The 18408-nt window shown below is 54.0% G+C and overlaps 1 protein-coding gene across 1 annotated transcript in view; it reads right to left on the bottom strand.

Annotated features, from left to right (window-relative positions):
- Positions 1-1736: 1736 nt before the first annotated feature.
- Positions 1737-18408, bottom strand: part of MAN1C1 (mannosidase alpha class 1C member 1) — a 170493-nt gene continuing 153821 nt past the window's right edge. Inside the window, exons 8-12 of the mRNA XM_025360462.1 lie at positions 15621-15736; positions 7858-8077; positions 5129-5301; positions 3550-3665; positions 1737-2527 (exon numbers count right to left, since the gene is read on the bottom strand). Coding sequence (XP_025216247.1) covers positions 2401-2527; positions 3550-3665; positions 5129-5301; positions 7858-8077; positions 15621-15736 — 752 coding nt within the window. The 3' untranslated portion in view covers positions 1737-2400. The remainder of the gene's footprint in view (positions 2528-3549; positions 3666-5128; positions 5302-7857; positions 8078-15620; positions 15737-18408) is intronic.

Here is an 18408-nt window from a genome sequence, read left to right as displayed (position 1 = left end):
ACTCCCCAGCGGCTCTGCTTAAGGAGATTCTGGGAATGTCCTGAGTCTCCAGAACCAGGAACAAGCACTTCCTGAGCCCAGGGTACCAGCAGCTTCCCACTTCTCACAGCAACCTTGTGGGGTTGAGGTTTTCTGTCTGCTTGATGGAAAAGAGCCCAGAGAGAGGAGGTACCTGCCTAAGTTCACACAGCAGGGATTTAAAGCCAGGTCACCTGGCTCAGAGCCCCAGGCAGGAGCTACTAAAGCTTATGAACAGAGTAAGCAGCTGAGCCCAGGGAAGGGCTCAAAATTCTCCCGTGACTTCCACTGTGTTGACAAGCTGCAAATGTGCCAGGAAAGGGCTGGGTGTGGTGGCTCATGCCTGTAATCCCAGCACTTTGGGAGGCTGAGGTGGGCGGATCACCTGAGCTCAGGGGTTCAAGACCAGCCTGGGCAACATGGCAAAACCTCGTCTCTACTAAAAATACAAAAAATTAGCCGGGTGTGGTGACGCATACCTGTAATTCCTGCTACTGGGGAAGCTGAGGCAGGAGAATTGCTTGAACCCAGGAGGTGGAGGTGGCAGTGAGCCAAGATCGCACCACTGCACTCCAGCCTGGGCAACAGAATGAGACTCCGGGCTGGGCGCGGTGGCTCAAGCCTGTAATCCCAGTACTTTGGGAGGCCGAGACGGGCGGATCACAAGAACAGGAGATCGAGACCATCCTGGCAAACACGGTGAAACCCCGTCTCTACTAAAAAATACAAAAAATTAGCCGGGCGAGGTGGCAGGCACCTGTAGTCCCAGCTACTCGGGAGGCTGAGGCAGGAGAATGGCGTGAACCCGGGAGGCGGAGCTTGCAGTGAGCTGAGATCCGGCCACTGCACTCCAGCCCGGGCAACAGAGCGAGACTCCATCTCAAAAAAAAAAAAAAAAAAAAAAAGAGACTCTGGGTCTCAAAACAAACAAACAAAAAAAAGTGTCAGGGGAGGAAGTGCTGTCACTTCAGTGTTAGGACCTGAACTCCTTGCTCTGCACAACAGCCACAGTGTTTCAGGCCCCCTCCCAGGGAGGGCATCGAGGGGGCGGGGTGGGAAAGGGGGCTGGGTTATGGGAGGTTCGTTCTTCTGCCAGATAGTCCTTCTGCGTTCCTTTGTATCTTCTGGGTCTTGGCTTGAAGGTCACCTGCCCAGAGAGGCCCTCCCTGACCCCATAGGGTAGGTCCTCAGCTGTCCATCTGTCTCCTTTGTAGCATTTCCTATGACCTGCAGTCACTTCACTTGCTTGTCAGTTTCCCTTACCATCGCCGTCTCCCCTCTTGACCCCTAGACTGCAGGGCTTATGACTGTCTCACTCCCAGCGGTGTCCCTGGCCTCTAGCCCAGTGTCTGGTCCGTTGCAGGCACTCACCAAGCATCTGCTGAATGATGGAACAGACAGACACTCAACTGGGGTGGCCAGGAGACAGCAGGGGCGAGACTCTCCTCTGCCTTTTTTGGGCTGTGTGACCTCAGGCAAGTTGCTGCTCCTCCCTGGGCCTCTTCCCAATCTCAACCTGAGTGTAAATAAACAACTGCATCTGAAGGGCTGGCCCCACACTTCTTGAATATATCAGGACTGATTTCAGGGGAGGTAATAGAAGTTGGAATCATTTACTAAATTATACCTAAAATCAACTGCTGGCTGATTATTCTTTCTGATGGTAACATTGCAATGGTTTTTCTAGGAGTCACTGATGTGCAATGAGCCCAATCATATTTCTTATTCAATAAACTCTTTTATTCTAGTTCACAGATTTTTCCATTACAATAATAATGAAAAAAGCACTAGTGATTTGTAACACTGAGGCCCAATCAAAGGGAAACCCCTCCTCAAATTATAAGGTAAATGACACATAGTTGAATGCAGGGTCAGTGTTGGGCAAAAAGCATTTAAAATATAGATAATGGGGTCAAGATTTTGTATCTGTGCAAACACTGGGTTTTGTTTATCAGGATGACATCATTTTAGAAAGCACATAATTCTGAAAACTGTATGTATAATTGTGATAAAACTAAACCATAGAGAAAAGACAAAATCAAGCAAAAACAAAAACCGAGAAACCAAAAGGAAGCAAATCAAATACATGGGGCAGATTGCAAATCTCCGGTCCTTTGGCCCTGGAATGGCAAGTGAGAGGGCTTCATAGAAATTCTCTGTAGAAAGGAATGTGTGGGCCAGTGTGGCCATGGCCCTGGCCTTACATTGCTGCGTCTCCAAGTCTTGTCTCCTCACAGAGGAAAAGAAGTTGCTTGTCTGACACATCTGCTGGGGGTCTGCCCGAGATGGGGCCTTCGTTCCCAGTCCCTTTGAAAACAGTCCCAAATCCTGAAAAGGCAAGGCATCCCTGCGGTGGCCCCAGGGCGGCGGCGGGGGATGAGGTCAGTGTCTGCCCCAGGCCCTGCCGGAGCTGTCTGAGTGGTTCACCGGGAGCGGGTGGGCCTCGGTGTTGAACACCCAGTCTTCCAGGGAGAGCAAGTCATCTTCAGAGAACAGAAGATAGAGATACCTGTGCCCCAGGCAGGGCAGGGAAGCAAGACACAGTCTGTCAGTGGCCTGGGGAAGAAGGGTGGGCCCGGGAACAAGTCTCAGGGCCTTTGTGATGGGCCTGTGACCAAGGTCAGGAAGCCTGAAACCTCAAAACTGTGGGCGGCAGGGTGGGGGTGCTAGTCCTGGGGAAGGAGGCTGTGGATGCAGAGAAAAGCCTTGAGCTTTGGGGTCAGAAGGACTTAGTTTACCCTGGCTCTGCCATCTGCCATCAGCCAGCTTCACCTGCCCGGCCCTGTATGTGAGCCCTTATGGCCCAGATCTCCTCTGCAGGGGTGCCTGAGGGCTGCTCCAGTCCAGTCGGCTCTCACGTCCCCCACTGCTGCCCGCAGACTCTACATTCAGAGCACACATTAGGGCACTAAGACGAACAGGTGGTTGTGACTCTAGAACTGCAGCTTCCAGGTTGTGGGTTTTTTCCCCACTGGAAGGAACGGATCATTCTGACCCACCCTAATCGGTTAAAGCACAAGGGGCTTGCTTTGGGGAACAGCGAGGAAGTGGGGTGGCCAACCTCCACAGCAAGAAATTGAGGAGGGCACAGCACCCACACTGCAGAGGCTACAGGAGGGAAAGTTAATGCCAGCAACCAGCACCGACATCATCATCGTTAATCCTATCCCATTTTACACTCGAGTTCCCAGAATGGAAGCAAGCTGCAGAGATAGGTGAGAAACTGAAGGAACCTGCGGAGATAGGTGAGAAACTGAAGGAACCTGCGGAGATAGGTGGGCAACTGAAGGAACCTGCGGTATCACACGGTGCATCCCTAGGGAACTTGGATTCTAGCCTAGTCTCACTCTCCAAGAAAACGGCCTGGCCCAAGGCTCACCCCTGGGGTGCAGCCCTCTGGATCCCAAGCCCTTCACCCCTCTTGGGCTCCCGTCCTGTGACCACAGAACATGACTGTGGAAGGGAGGGACTGCAGACCCCCGCCCCCAACCGCCCACCTGTCCATCCCTAGGAAAAGCCCACGCTGCTCACTTTAGTGTCTCCGCGAGAAAGAAGCTCTGCTGCTTGTTGTCGTGGCTGGGGGTGCTACTGTACACGTCTTGGATCCCGGAGAAACCGGCTTCTGTCCGACAGTATTTCTCCAAGGCCTGAGGAAGGGGAACAGGAGGAAAACAGCCTTAACATGGGACAGGAAAGGCCCCTCAAGACTTGTGCAAGCCTGGCAGGCTGGAGCTAGAAAGCAGACAGCACCCCAACCCCTTGGCTGGGGACTCCTGGCATTTGTGGGAACAGAAGATCAAATTATTCTTTCAGGGTTTAGCCACCTGTCCCCAGGCTGGAGGGGCCACACTCCCTCCCCCCACACCTCTGAGAGCTCCGGCCCGATGGGCTGCCTGTCCTGAGCTCTCCACCTGGTTTGAACTTAGAGGAAGCTTCTCTTCGTGTTTCAGGAGACTAGGCTGGTCTCACAGATTCACCCACAGTGGTAAGCAGAGGTGAAGAGAGGCCACTGGTGATGGCCATGGGCTGGGATTTGGGGATGGACTTGGCACCCCAGGGATTCTCAGGAGAGACGGCCCCTTGGCTGGAGGCGAGTGGGCCAAGCCATTCATCTTTCTATATAAATGCATTTTTTTTTTTTTTTTTTTTTTTTGAGACAAGGTCTCATTTTGTCACCCAGGCTGGAGGGCAGTGGGGCGATCATAGCTCACTCTGCAGCTTCAACCTCTGGGGTTCGAACAGTCCTCTTGCCTCAGCCCCTCAAGTAGCTGAGACTATAGGCGTGCATCACCATGCCTGGCTAATTTTTGTATTTTTTTGTATAGATAGGGTTTTGCCATGTTGCCTATAGGCTGATAAATACAATTTCTACCCACTGAGGGGTCTGTGGACTGGACATAGGAGCACAAGATGCTTGAAGGCCAAGTGCAATGGTCCTGGGGAAGCAGGTGGACTTAACAGGGCCAGTGAACCTAAGCATGCCCCAGACCCCGTCTGAGTGCAATGCTCGGAGTGGGCATGGGGGTGGTTGGGGAGATAGGGGCAGAGAAGGCTCAGTATCCACCAGGGAACCTTCTGGAATCCCCACACCTGCCTTTGACACCTCCCCCAAGACAGCCATTAAATTTCCACCTAGGTGTGGGGCTGGGTGCTGAGGGCAGGGTAGGCCTCGAGGGCCAGTAGAGACTAGGGTGGGGGCTCCCTGGGGCTGGGCTGCCTGTGGGAAGAGGAGGGAGGCGGAGGTGAGCTGCCCAGCTTCGGGATCAAGAAAGCGTCTGTTGGGACAGTGGTGGCCGCGTGGTGCTCTAGGCAGCTGCCTAGCCTCTGACCCTCTAAGTTTACTGAGGCCTGATCCCAGGCCCCAAGGCCATGGGCACTCAGAACCCTCTTCACAAGTCTGCCCTGTCCTGTCTCAGGACAACTTTGCCCAGCTGGGAACTCTTGGCTCTGTAACCATCACCTTGACCCTTTGCACTCTGAACTGTGGCCAGAGGTCAGTGTGGCTTGGACTTCCACTCCGTGCCCAAGCCAGGACACCTAGCACCCAGCCTGTCTGTGAATTCTCAGGGGGCATCTGGCACCTGGCTGCCCATCCCTGGGGCCCACTCACCAGCACCACCTCCCAGCCCCACTCCCTGTAGATGGGGTTGTGGGTCTGTCGCCACAGGTACATGTAGCTCTCCACCACCTCTGGCCGGAGGATGTAGTAGCTCTCGCTCAGCTGGGTGGCTATGGCCTCTCTGCCGGAGTTAAACCAGAAGGCCTCGGGCCCGAGTTTGGTGTCTGGGGAAACAGCCAAGCAGAGGCCCAGGTCAGTCCTCCCACCTCCTGCTTTTCGGGATCCAGGAGAGATGTCAGTTGCCTCGAGCCCACGGCCAGGGTGATGTCAGGGGTGTGTGTGTGTGGGGCGCCCCTGCCTGGACTGCTGCGTAAGGCTGCACCAGGCAGATGCCCAGCTTCCCTCTTGAACTGGGCTGGACAAAACAAGATCCTCGGGGACTCGAAATGTGAGCAGCTTTGGACTCAGAGTCCAGATGAGCTACTCAGCAGTCTGGGTAGGTGAAGGTTTGGGTGGGGTTCCATTGACTGTGTACTGTGAGGCAATAGCTCTGCAAGAGGTTAGCCAGACCTCAGTCAAGAGGGTTTCGGGTTTCAACACATCTGGGGAACCAAGGGTTAAACAAAGTGAGTCTCCCATCTGCAGGATTTATCAGATCCTTTAATATGCTAATATGCAATGAGGCTTCTCCACCGAACCCTTTCTCTTAGAAAACTGCTTTTAACACCTCCCAGAACTTCTAGAGTTTGGGAACAGCTGAGGTGGAAATGGAGGGAAGATTGCCCAGGAATGCACCTACTTCCACAAAGGGAGCTGAGGAAGGAAAGCCTGAGGAAGCCTGGGTTCTGTTATTGTCACTGTTTTGTTTTGGGGCAATGTGCTGTCATTCTTGTTGTATGGCCATAATTGTAACCACCTCTGCAGTCGCCGCTTATGATTTCAAAGGCTGTGCTGGGTGCTTTAATACACTATTTCAATTCTTAAAACATGGTTCTTTAGTAAGGTAATTGCTACTATCCCTCTCACGCAGGCGGAAACTGAGGATCAGAGAGGCTAAGTAATTTGCCCAAGGTAACACAGCGAGTTGTGGCTGAGCTGGGACTTGACCCTGGATGTGTCTGATGCCTCTCCTAGGGTGGTGCTCTTTCCCTCCTGGGTCTAACCCTCAGAGGCCCAACATGTAGGGTATGAGGGCCAGATCCTTCAACCTTTAATGCCTGTCCCTCCTGTCCAGGTCACCCGAGTCCCCAGCTCCATTCCTAATGTGAGCCCTCTTCCCTCCCACCAGGGTTCAAAACCTTGAGAGGCCCTGGGTTGCTTTGACTCTAGAGGCAGGGGCTAGAGGTTTGCAGGACTTCCACTCTTCCACGGAGGGCTTCGGGGAAGAGGAATTAGCTAGACCCTAGCCTCTCGAATCTTTTCAAACGGCGTAGCAGCTCCTGGCCATCAGAAAACAGTCGTTTTGCCAAGTCGCTAGTGGGGTGAAGGCAGGAGCCGCTGCTGCAGGCGTCCACGGGACAAGCCGAGGCTGGCTGGAACAATATGCTCTATTAAGCGGCTGTCTTTTATGGTCTGGGCTGATTGTCTCAGACAAATAGTGAGCTTTTTATTATTCCTGAGATTTGTTATTTGTTTATGGCCCTGGTAGAGTGAGCTCTTTGAAGAGAATGGACGACCAGTTTTAAAGACCCATTGCGAATCTCTGACTTCCTGGAAACAGCTCCAGGAGACCCCATTCAGCTGGGGCGGGCACAGACACATCACGGTGGACTGTCAGCAAGTGGCTGCAGTGCTGCTGGCAGAAGGCGGCTGCCAAAGTACTTTCTCATGGGACCCTGTGCCTCACTCTGAAACCTGTGTCATTATTTCCATCGAACAGATAAGAAAACAGAGGCTGCCCAGCTGGCAGTGGCAGAGCGGCGCTTGAGCCTGGGATTTTTACTGCAAATCTTGGCTCGTCCCCTCCAGCCAACACTGGGATTACCACTGGGAGCAGCGGGCGTCTCCTGGGACCACATGGGGGCTGGGGATTTTTCTGAGGGGTGTAGTTTGCACACGGGGTGGAACCAGGCATCAGAAGGCCTGGGTTCCAGCCCAGGATCAATTCCTTATCTGTAGTGTGACTTTGGCTAAGTCACTTCCCCCTCTGGGCTGACTCCGCTTTTCTGTGTAGAATGAGGAGCCAGGCTCAGGCTCTCAAATGTGACCTCTGACTCTAGCATCTGACAATTCAGTGGTGAGTGGTGGGTGGGGAGGACCAAGCTCTCAGGCTTTCCGGTGGTCACGGGTCAAAGACGGCGACTAAACAGGTGGGAGCAGGAGGCGGTGAGACCCCCTCTGAGGAGGGTGCCGGGGGAAAGGCAGAAGCACATTCGAAGGCATGGGACTCAGGGTGGGACATGTGCTGGGCTCAGGAAGCTGCCGTTTCTGCCTCCAGAGCTGGAGGATCCTTTACTCCATGCCCCTCTCAAGGGACCTTGGCCAAGTAATTTCTGAGCCTCAGTTTCCTCATCTGTGTGGTGAGGTTCAGTGATGATGTGTGTCAAGGGCGGAAGAGCATCGGGTACAAGCAAAGCGCTTCCTGCGTCTGTACTAGTTTCCCTTTCATTCAGGGTACAGTCTCGGAGCCTGGACAGCACATCTCTCAAATTCTACCTAAGTTCTAACGGGAGGCTTCCCTAAGGCCATGTGCTCCCTTAACTCACTGCTGCTGGTCTTTCCAGTTCTTCCTGGTGTCTAGCCTCAGTCTCTCCTGCTGCCCCTTCCCCTTGCAGGGTTACCTGAGCGGGCGTATGACTCGTGGCACGTCTTGGTGATCTGGGCTGCGAGCTCTCGGTAGTGGGCCCTCTTTTCTTCCTTGGCATCCTCGGCGCCAAGGGCGATCATGCCCCCGGAGAAACAGGCCAGGTGCCCCATCTTGTGGTCCAGAATCCCCCCTCGCCACTCGGCAATGTAGGTCAGCCCCCCGGGAGAGACATTCAGCAAGTAGGTCTCTATCGCCTGGGAGCAAGGTGGGGATTGGGCAGGGAGAAGGGGCGTGGGAGGGCACAGAGAAGGGGGGGAAAGGATGGAAAATGAACATTTTGGAGACAGTAGCAAGGGCAGCTCTGCCAAGCCCTCCATCCCAGGCAAAGGAGGCCCACTGATTTCTGCTGGTCAAGATGCCTGCCAGGGCACAGGAGGGGCTGCTATTCACTGGGAGGCTCAGACACACGGCAGCTCCCCAGGGCAAGTCTCTCAGTCTTTAAAAAATCTTCCACGTTTTAAAAAACATTAAAAAATATTTTAAGGTGATCCTCCTCCTCCTCCATTATGTCCTCTGTTTGATCTTAACCAAAAACCCAGCGGGCCTGTGGACAGGCTTCAGGGGTCCAGGCCCTTAAAACTGCACCCAACACTTTTTAGTGGATGTGCATCTTTATGGGAAGAGTGTCCATCTATTCTTCTCAGTTTCTCAAAAAGAACCTGCAGAAAATTAAGAGCTGCTCTCTACGGTATTTTGTCACACGTTTCCTCATTTAATGCCTACAGCAAGCCAGGCACCGGGGCTGCAGCGCCCTACACAGACAAATGGGAGGGGCAGCTTGTCCCAGGCCATGCAGTCACACCAGCATAGAAACAATACCCCACATTGTCCAGAGCTCTGCTTCTTCCTCTACCCGATGGCCATACCTTTTGGTGGGAAGGGAGGTGATGCTGTTGTAAAGACTCTGGGATGTCGGGGACATGAGGGGGTCACACTGCTGTCAGTCCCAGGAGCCCTGGGGACCCAGGGGAGGAAGGAAGCTGCTCACACAGCCTTGAGACCAGACTCCATGGGCTGATGGGGCCTGGCCCATGGCTGGGGTCCTCTGGGGCCCTTGCCAGGCCTCTGCCTCCACTCTCACCCCTCCAATCTACTCTCCAGGGGCTCTCTGTACTCTGCAATTAACACACCGGATCATATCATCTGCCTGCTTAGAACCTGCAGTGGTTTCCAAGTGCCCTTATGTGAAAAGACCAGAGAGGCCGCCAAGACTCCACGATCTGGACCCTGAGGGTGGACCTGATGCTATGGACATGGCTCTGGGGCACAGACTCGTCAGGTTCAAATCCCATCTCCACCAGTTCCACGCTGTGTGACACTGGGCAGGTTGTATGTTCTCTCTGTGCCTCAGTTTCCTAACGTGTAAACTGGGGATAAGAGCATTAACTGCCTCAAAGGGTTGTGAGAATTAAATGAGATACACCTGCAGGGCTTGGCCTATTTCCCAGCACAGAGCGAGTCCCCAGTAATTACTAGCCCCTATGATTCCTCTCTAGTCTGTCTCCTGCCCCTCCCTTCTCACACCCTACCTCACCCACACCGGCCTCTTTTCACTCAGGTACCCTCCTGGCTTCCAATATTCCGGGAGCCGTGTAATATTTCCTTGGTGTCAGTGCTGTGCTAGGTACTGCGGCTACAGGTGTGCAGGAGAGGAGCCTGGACTCTGCCTCAGGGAGCTCGCCCATTAGTGCAGGGAATTCCCAACAAAACCAAATGTACACGAGAGGCGCAATTTGTTTTGTTTTGAAACACAGTCTTAGACTGTCACCCAGGCTGAAGTGCAGTGGCACCATCTTGGCTCACTGCAACCTCTGCCTCCCAGGTTCAAACCATTCTCGTGCCTCAGCCTCCCAAGTAGCTGGGATTATATAGGCGTGTGCCACCACCCCCAGCAATTTTTTATATTTTTAGTAAAGACAGGGTTTCACTATGTTGGCCAGGCTGGTTGGTCTTGAACTCCTGACCTCAGGGGATCCACCCACCTAGGCCTCCCAAAGTGTTGAGATTACGGGTGTGAGTCACCATAATTGGCCCAGAGGTACAATTTGTGATCAGCATTTTGAATAAAACAAAGTGAGAGGATGAGATTAAAAAATGCAGGGGGAGGCGGGGAGGGGCTGGACACAGTGGCTCATGCCGTAATCCCAACACTTTGGGAGGCTGAGGTAGATGAATCACTTGAGCCCAGTTGTTTGAAACCAGCCTGGACAACATGGCAAAAACCCATCTCTACTAACTGCACTCCATCCTGGGAAACAGAGTGAGACTCTGTCTCAAAAACAAAAACAAAAACAAAACAAAACAAAGAGCTGGGGTGGGGGCAGTGCTGTACTTTGCAGAGTGAGGTCTGGGAAAGTCTCTCTGCAAAGGTGACATTCTTGAAGGCTGCATTTTTCTTCCTGCTTCGGGGCTTGGCTGGTGCTGTGCCTCCTCCCTGCATGCTCCAGCCCTGACTCTGCTAACTCCACCTCCTCCAGAATGTCACTTCCTTGGAGAGAATGCTGCAATTTAAACCAGCAATGCCACTGCCATTACTATGGGCCCGTCACCCTTCTACATGGTGCAATTCCTACTTGGCGTATGTTTCTGTTGTGTATCTGTCCCTCTCTCAGACTCTGAGTGCCGTGTGACAGCAGAAGCCACCACCAGCAGCCTCCAGCCAGTGCCCAACACACAGGAGATGCTCAAGGAACATTCGCTCACTCCTGGGTCTGTTTTTTCTTTTTTCTCTCCTGTCAGGGCCCAGGGCTGGTGGGCTGGCTGCAGGACCCACACTGAGTGGCAGATGGAGAAGCGCTGACAATGTGACATGCCAGGGCACCTGCTCCACATGGGGGAGTGCTGAGGACACCTGCAGAGCAGCCGGGCTGCAGGCGGGGGTCTGCTCTGGGCCCGGCCTGGCTCCCGGGCAGAGCCATGTCCCCAGCAGCTGCTCGGCGTCACTAAGTGTGTGGCGCAGGGGAGGAGTGTCAGGGCTCAGAAACCTGGGTCAGAGTCACCAGTTGTCAACACTTTGGAGAGAACACAGACATCTGAGGGAGACCTCAGGATGCCACACACCAGAGCTGGCATCTGCACCTTCCAGACCGCCTCCCACAGGTTATTTCCACTGCGGGTTGGCCCCAAGCTAAGTAATTGCGGTCAAGAGGAAATTATAATCCAGTGCCTCTTTGAAGACACAACTGAGACACGCAGATGCAAAGATAAAAAACAAGGCTTTTTAAAACAAAACACAAGACAGCGCAGGCTGGCAGACAACTGGTAAAAGGTTTAAATCACAGCAAGCAGAGGTGCAAGGAGCTAACTGGGGTGCAAGACCAGGGTTTATTTTTTTATTTTTTATTTTTTTTATTTTTTTGTTTTTTCAGACGGAGTCTCGCTCTGTCGCCCAGGCTGGAGTGCAGTGGCTGGATCTCAGCTCACTGCAAGCTCCGCCTCCTGGGTTCCCGCCATTCTCCTGCCTCAGCCTCCCGAGTAGCTGGGACTACAGGCGCCCGCCACCTCGCCCGGCTAGTTTTTTGTATTTTTTTAGTAGAGACGGGGTTTCACCGTGTTAGCCAGGATGGTCTTGATCTCCCGACCTCGTGATCCGCCCGTCTCGGCCTCCCAAAGTGCTGGGATTACAGGCTTGAGCCACCGCGCCCGGCCCAGGGTTTATTTTTTTAAAGTATTAACAAAAATATTTGTACTGTTCCTTGCAGAGCAGGGCTAACCCATAGGCAGTGAGCCTAGAGTGGCGAGGGGCCTGGGTTTGAATCTCAGCTCTGCGATTTAGGAGCTAGATGACTTTGGGCAAGTTATTTCACTTTACTGAAGACTCACTTTGCTCATCTATAAAATGGGAATAATGATTCCTGGATCGGTTGTGAGGATTAAAGAACAGGATATTCGAAGCCTGGCTCAGTGCCTGGCACTGGCTGTTCCTTCCTTTGCCGCCTGCAGGAGCCCCATCTGAGCACTCGTGGGAGGGGTTTCAGGCAAGCCAGGCCCCTCTGTGACTTGGCCGCTGGTAAGCAGAGGCCAGCCCACTGGATCTGGAGTTGGACCCGTATTTGTGTCCTCGCTCTGACACCTGCTGCTATCTGGACCTTGGGCCTTTCTGACCCTCAGTTTCATCATCTGTAAGATGGGGGCTAAAGAAGATGAGGTACTTAGAGCACTGGCCCAGAGGAGGCCAAAGTGACCAAAGCTCTCCCTGTTCTTCTTGTCTCCTGCCGTGACACTCAGAGGTGTGCCCAGTCCGAACTGTCTGACCTTCCCAGGCCCACCCCAGCTGGACACTGGTCTAACCTGGTGGTTTTCTGACCCCAGGTGCACAACAGAATTGTGGAAGGAACTTTTCTTTTTTTTCTTTTTTCTTTTTTTTTTTTTTGAGACGGAGTCTCGCTCTGTCGCCCAGGCTGGAGTGCAGTGGCCAGATCTCGGCTCCCTGCAAGCTCCGCCTCCCGGGTTCACACCATTCTCCTGCCTCAGCCTCCCGATTAGCTGGGACTACAGGTGCCCACCACCACGCCCGGCTAATTTTTTGTATTTTTAGTAGAGACGGGGTTTCACCGTGTTAGCCAGGATGGTCTCGATCTCCTGACCTCGTGATCTGCCTGCCTCAGCGTCCCAAAGTGCTGGGATTACAGGTGTGAGCCACATTGCCCGGCCGTGGAAGGAACTTTTTAAAAAGCTCAGATTGGGATTTAATTGGCCTGGGGTGAGGCTAGACATGGGATTTTTAAAGCTCTCCAGGTGTTCCTAAGGTACAGGCAGGGGTGAAAGTCTTTCGTCAGTGATTCCCAACCCTGACTACACACGGAAATCCCAAGGAGGTTCATGTGTGGCCCGGGCCCCATGCCCAGAGGTTCTGAGTCAGGGGTGCAGTCTGAACATCAGGACTTTGCAGCTCCCTAGGTGATTTTAACATGCCAACATGGTTGAGAAGCACCAGAAGATTCTTCAAAACCCCAAACTTGCCAGAGGCCCAGCCTTCACCCAGGGTCAAAGACGCTCCAGGCTCTTCACTGGGAAGATCAAATGCAGAGAGCAAAGCCTCTTCTATTCAAAGTTCTCTCCTACAAAATCAAGTGCTCCGAGTTGCCTTAAATAATTCATGGCCACTTCTTCCCTTGAAGCCTCAACTACAGTGTGCCCTGAGGGCAGGGAGCCTGGCTGCTCATTAACTTTATGTTTACTCTGCAAGAGAAGGCATCAAGGGCCTCTGGGCAGCACACTCTGGCCACCACCAGCTGCACACTAATTCTCTGACTGGGGCTCTGGTCTGAGCTCAGCCAAAGACTGGAGTGAACAAGGCTGGGACTCAGACTGAGATGGGACTATAGTCCCAGAAGCTGCTTCATGACGGAGGTCTTGTGCCAGGGAGCTGGGCAGGGAAAACTCATTGCTGAGCCTACGGTTTAAAGGGTCCAGGGCTCTAGCAGTCCGTTTCAATGTGTGTCTTTTAAGCACCACCATTCCTGGCCAGATTCCTGTGATCAGAGGGTAGTCAGAGACCATCTATCCATCCATCCAACTGCCCACACCCACCCACCCATCTATCTACTCACCCATCCATCCTTCCCTCCATCCATCTTTCCCTTCATCCATCCATCTTTCTCTCCATCCATCCTTCCCTCCACCCATCCATCCTTCCCTCCATCCATCCATCTTTCCCTCCATCCATCCTTCCCTCCATCCATCCATCCTTCCCTCCATCCATCCATCCCTCCATCCATCCATCCTTCCCTCCATCCACCCATCCTTCCCACCATCCATCCTTCCCTCCATCCATCCATCCTTCCCTCCACCCATCCATCCTTCCCTCCATCCATCCATCCTTCCCTCCATCCATCCTCCCCTCCATCCATCCATCCTTCCCTCCATCCATCCTTCCCTCCACCCATCCATCCTTCCCTCCACCCATCCATCCTTCCCTCCATCCATCCTTCCCTCCATCCACCCATCCTTCTCTCCATCCACCCATCCTTCCCACCATCCATCCTTCCCTCCATCCACCCATCCTTCCCTCCATCCATCCATCCTTCCCACCATCCATCCATCCTTCCCTCCATCCATCCTTCCCTCCATCCATCCATCCTTCCCTCCATCCATCTATCCTTCCCTCCACCCATCCATCCTTCCCTCCATCCATCCTTCCCTCCATCCATCCATCCTTCCCACCATCCATCCATCCTTCCCTCCACCCATCCATCCTTCCCTCCATCCATCCATCCTTCCCTCCATCCATCCTTCCCTCCATCCATCCATCCTTCCCTCCATCCATCTATCCTTCCCTCCATCCATCCTTTCAGCATTCATGCATGCATGCATTCATTCATTTGTTCACAAAACAGTTACCATGTGCCTGCTATGTGCCAGGCACTGTTTTAGGAGCAGACAAGATCTCTAATCCCAGATAACTGACATTCTATTTGGGGAAGATAGAGAATGAGCAAGTAAACAAATACATGCCTGTGATAATTGTAGAGGGTGATGAAGGTGAAGAGAATAAGCCTGGGTATGTGACAGGCTGGGAATGGTAGTTTCAGTGGCATCTGAATTGACAGTTGACTAGTGAGTGGGACCTAGCCATTGAAATGATATTCCAGGCAGAGGGGACAGCAAGTACAAAGGCCCTGAGGTGGGAGTCGCCTGGGGTGTCTGAGGAAGAGCAGGAAGACTGATGCCAGGGCGCAGAGAGCACAGGGCAGAGAGGCAGGCGTGAAGTCAGGGTGATCAGCAGGGCCCAGGGAAGGCGGACCCGATGGGTAAAGGAGAGGAGTTGGATTTATTCCAGGTGCTAAGGGGGGCCAGAGAGGAGAGGGATGTGCATGTCCAGCTCTTCTGGCTTCTGTTCCCCACACAGCATTCAGAGAGCAGGGCAGAGGGGAAGCCGGTTTAGAGGAAATAAGGAGGTAGTGTAGACCAAGGTGGTGGCAGAGTAGATCCAACTTGCTCAACTTGCATTAAGGGGAAACTGAGGCCCAGAGCCGGCCCAGTGCCTTTTCCTTAGTTGGGCTCCGAGGTATCTGTTGAGTCGTGGGATTCCCTAGCCCTCTTCCCAATGGCTCAAGCTAACTGCTTCCCTCTTCTGTCCTGGTCTCTCCTCTTTGGAGGGACTCACCTCAGCCTTCCAGCCCTCGTTCATGCCACACCCCGTGGACAGACCACCAGTGGTGCCAGCTTGGCCAGCTCTGTGCTGTGCGGCCTTGGGCAAGTGCCTTCCCCTCTCTAGGCCTTGGTTTCCATCCACATAAAGAGAAGGAGCAAAACTGGATGCTCCACTGAAGGAGGCCTCTTCCAGCTTGGACATACTTCTGCTGTCACCTCTGTTGTCCAAGGAAGACACGGCTGAGGGTCGCACTCTGGCAGCCACCCTTCGGGGTGCCAGCCCCCAGTCTGGCTGCATTCTGGGCTCTGACACATCAGCCGAAGCACAGACACCGAGCAGGTGGCGGTTTCTGAATCAGACTGATGGTCACTTCCGAGGAGACCTCGGACACATGACTTCACCTCCCTGAGCTTGGGTTTTGCATCTGACACAGCCTCCGTCTTAGAGCATGTGGGAGGGTCGCAGGGGTGTAAAATGCCTGGCTGGGAGGGGGCTGTCCTGTCAATCTTCTCACCAGTTCACTGCAGGGGGTGGGAGCAAGCCTCAGCCCATCTGGCCCCGCAGCCCCAGCACTCAGGGGCCTGTGAGAGAGCCGGAGGCTGGTGACCAGCGGCCTGTGAATAATCCAGTGCTTGTCTTACCTCCAAGGCTTCGTAGTACATATTTTTAGCCTCCATATCTGTCTTGCCCGACATCAACCAGGATTTGATCAAATATTCATAAAAACTGTCCCCGAGTCCTCCAACCGAGACGTGGTCTGTGAGGGGAAAGAGGACAAGAACATTAACTCCATCTGCCGCCGGCTCTCCTGGGGCAGGGCCTCACACACCCGCCTGGCCTCAGGGGCCTGGTGCCTGTACGGGTAGGAAGTGGGCATCTCGCCAGCAGCCACCGAACCTGGAACGGGGACTGCAAGGCAGACACAGCCTGCGACTCGGAGGAAATCCGGGCTGTCTAGAGCGCACTCGTCCTGCACAAAAGTGCATGGGCTCATCTGGCGGGTGCTATAAATCACCTCGCCTTAGCAGGCTGGGGACGGCGGGGCCTCTGGTTATTAACTGTAAGTGAGTTGCATTTCTTTACAAAGATAATCTGGTGGCAGGGAGTTCAGAGGTTTTTATTACCCAGTGACAAACATGATAATTAATGCTGGGTAGCTTCATAAAAGGCCATGGGAAAGAGAAGGAAAAACCTTAATTTAGCTGGCTAAGCCCTCAAGTAGAGCCACTCTGGAAAAACTGAGTTTAAATTTAGCAAATTGGGATAAATGGAGTTCAAAGGAGCAGGAAAGAGAAGAATTGCGTCGCAACACCCCCTCTCTGCCCTGGTGGCCCCTGCCTGCTGGACAGTGGGCCAGCCAAGGAGTAGGGCCTCACAGGCTGTGGCTGAGCCCAGAGGTCTCTCCACCCAGGGCCGTCCCAGGAGGAAGGCGGGTTGCCCGAGGAACACTTCACCGCAGATGCAAGACAGAAAACGCTTCATTCCTAGGCTTTGACAATTGACAACGGGGAAACGTAAAGGCATTTGATAGATTTAACAAAGAACAAACCAGTTCTGTGTTCTGATTCACTTAAGCAGAGAAACAGAGAGAAGAAAGAAAATGGGGGTGGACCGAAGGCGGGGTGGGGGAATGAGCAGAGTGTTTTCAACTCCTCAGCAGAAGAAGGGGGCCAAGAGAGAGGGGAGAGGGAAAGTGGGTGGGGGGAGGAGGGACAGAAAGAGAGAGAGAACACACCAACAGCTACCATTTATTGTGGGCCAGGAGCCTCACTGTATTATTTGTAACTTAATCTTCCAGGGCACCCTGCAAGGTAGGTAGCTATCGACCCCATTTCCCAGGTGGGAGAACGGCAACTGGGCCTAAATGGCTCATCCAAGACCATCAAGCGGGTGAAGGGCAGAGCCTCACCTTCCGCAGCTGCACACAGTCAACCAGAGAGTGAAGACAGAGACACGCAGAGAAAGACAAGTGTGAGGACCAAGGGACCAAAAGACAGGGCGAAGACAGATGGGAGCCAGGAATGGGGGTCGAGAGGAGGCCAGCCACACGGTACACCTGCCCTTCAGGCCCCCTCCAGCCCTGATCCATAAATAAGTCCTGGCCCAGCAAGGGTTCCAGAACGGACCAGCATCTGCAAAAATTGGAACAGACGGGATGAAGCATGTGCTTTGGGGAGGAGCTGGAAGGGGCCAGGCTGGGCTGGACTGTGCTCTGGTGTGGAGGGAAGACAGAAGTGGCACCTCTCTTCTTCCTACGTACCCCACAGAAGGGAAGGGCTGGGCCAGGCCTGGCATGTTGAGGAGGGGCAGGTCTGTTGCAGAGGAGGGGTCAGGCTCAGGCTGGAAGTCATGGGTCGGCCTCTGCTCAGAGCCCTTCTCCAGCCCCATCATGGGCACGGCAGCTACGAGCACTGTCACCTCTCGGTGTGGCGCACCCTCCCCACCTCGTCCCCCACCCGGGGGCTCAAGCATTCTCACAACCCTGCTCACGGTCCCTCCCCATAGGGTGGCCACGGGGATTAAGTGAAACAAGGCCAGCTACCATCAGAAGCCCTCGGCGGCCACACTCCCCTTGGGTGGTGGGCCCACCCTGCCATCAGGTGCCCGCCGGGTGTGTGATGAGTGCCTGTGCACGGGTCTGCCTCCCTTACTAGCCTGTGGGCTCTTTGTGGGGAGGGATTGCATGCGACTCCCGCTCGGTGCTCAGTAACTATACGGTGCACAGAGATGCCCACGGAGTGCTGAGCGGGTGAATGCAAGGGAGGCTTGGGCTCTGCCGGGATTCGAGGCTTGAGCTGTGCCAGGAAGGGCCTCGAATGCCAAGCCAAGGAGTTTAGACACAATCATGCGGTGACGGAGTGTGCGCGTGACAAGGTCCAGGCTTCCTCTGGAGGGACACGCAGGGGAGGGAGCCAGGTCATTAGGGTCCGCGGTGTTGAGATGCGGCTGCCTCTCAGGGGCACTTATGTGGGCGTCTTACATGTGAGGGTCCCACTGCTTTACAGCTTATGTGTGTGGGGTGTGTGGGGAGTGTCTGTCTATGTATGGGGTGTGGGGTGGGTGTGTATGTGTGGTGAGTTAATGTGTGTGTGTGTATGTAGGTGAATGGGGGTGTGTGTGTGTGTGCGCGTGCGCACTGAGGGGTAGGGGTGTGTGGATGTGTGTAGGGAGAGTGTGTGTGTGTCAAGGAGTGTGGTGTGTAGTGTGTGTGAGGGGACTATGTGTAGTGTGTGGGGGGTGTGCGTGAGGGGAGTGTGTGTAATGTGTGGGGTGTGTGTGTGGAATGTGTGTGTGCAGGGAGTGTGTAGTGTGTGAGGGGAGTGTGTATGTGTGTGTGTGAGTGTGGGTGGTAGGTGTGCATGTGGGAGTGTGGGTGGAGTGTAGTGTGAGGGAGTGTGGGTGGTGTGTAGTGTGAGGGAGTGTGGGTGG

Source organism: Theropithecus gelada, chromosome 1, assembly GCF_003255815.1.
Source record: "Theropithecus gelada isolate Dixy chromosome 1, Tgel_1.0, whole genome shotgun sequence".
Lineage (NCBI taxonomy): Eukaryota > Metazoa > Chordata > Mammalia > Primates > Cercopithecidae > Theropithecus > Theropithecus gelada.
This window is presented reverse-complemented; position numbering and strand designations above follow the sequence as displayed.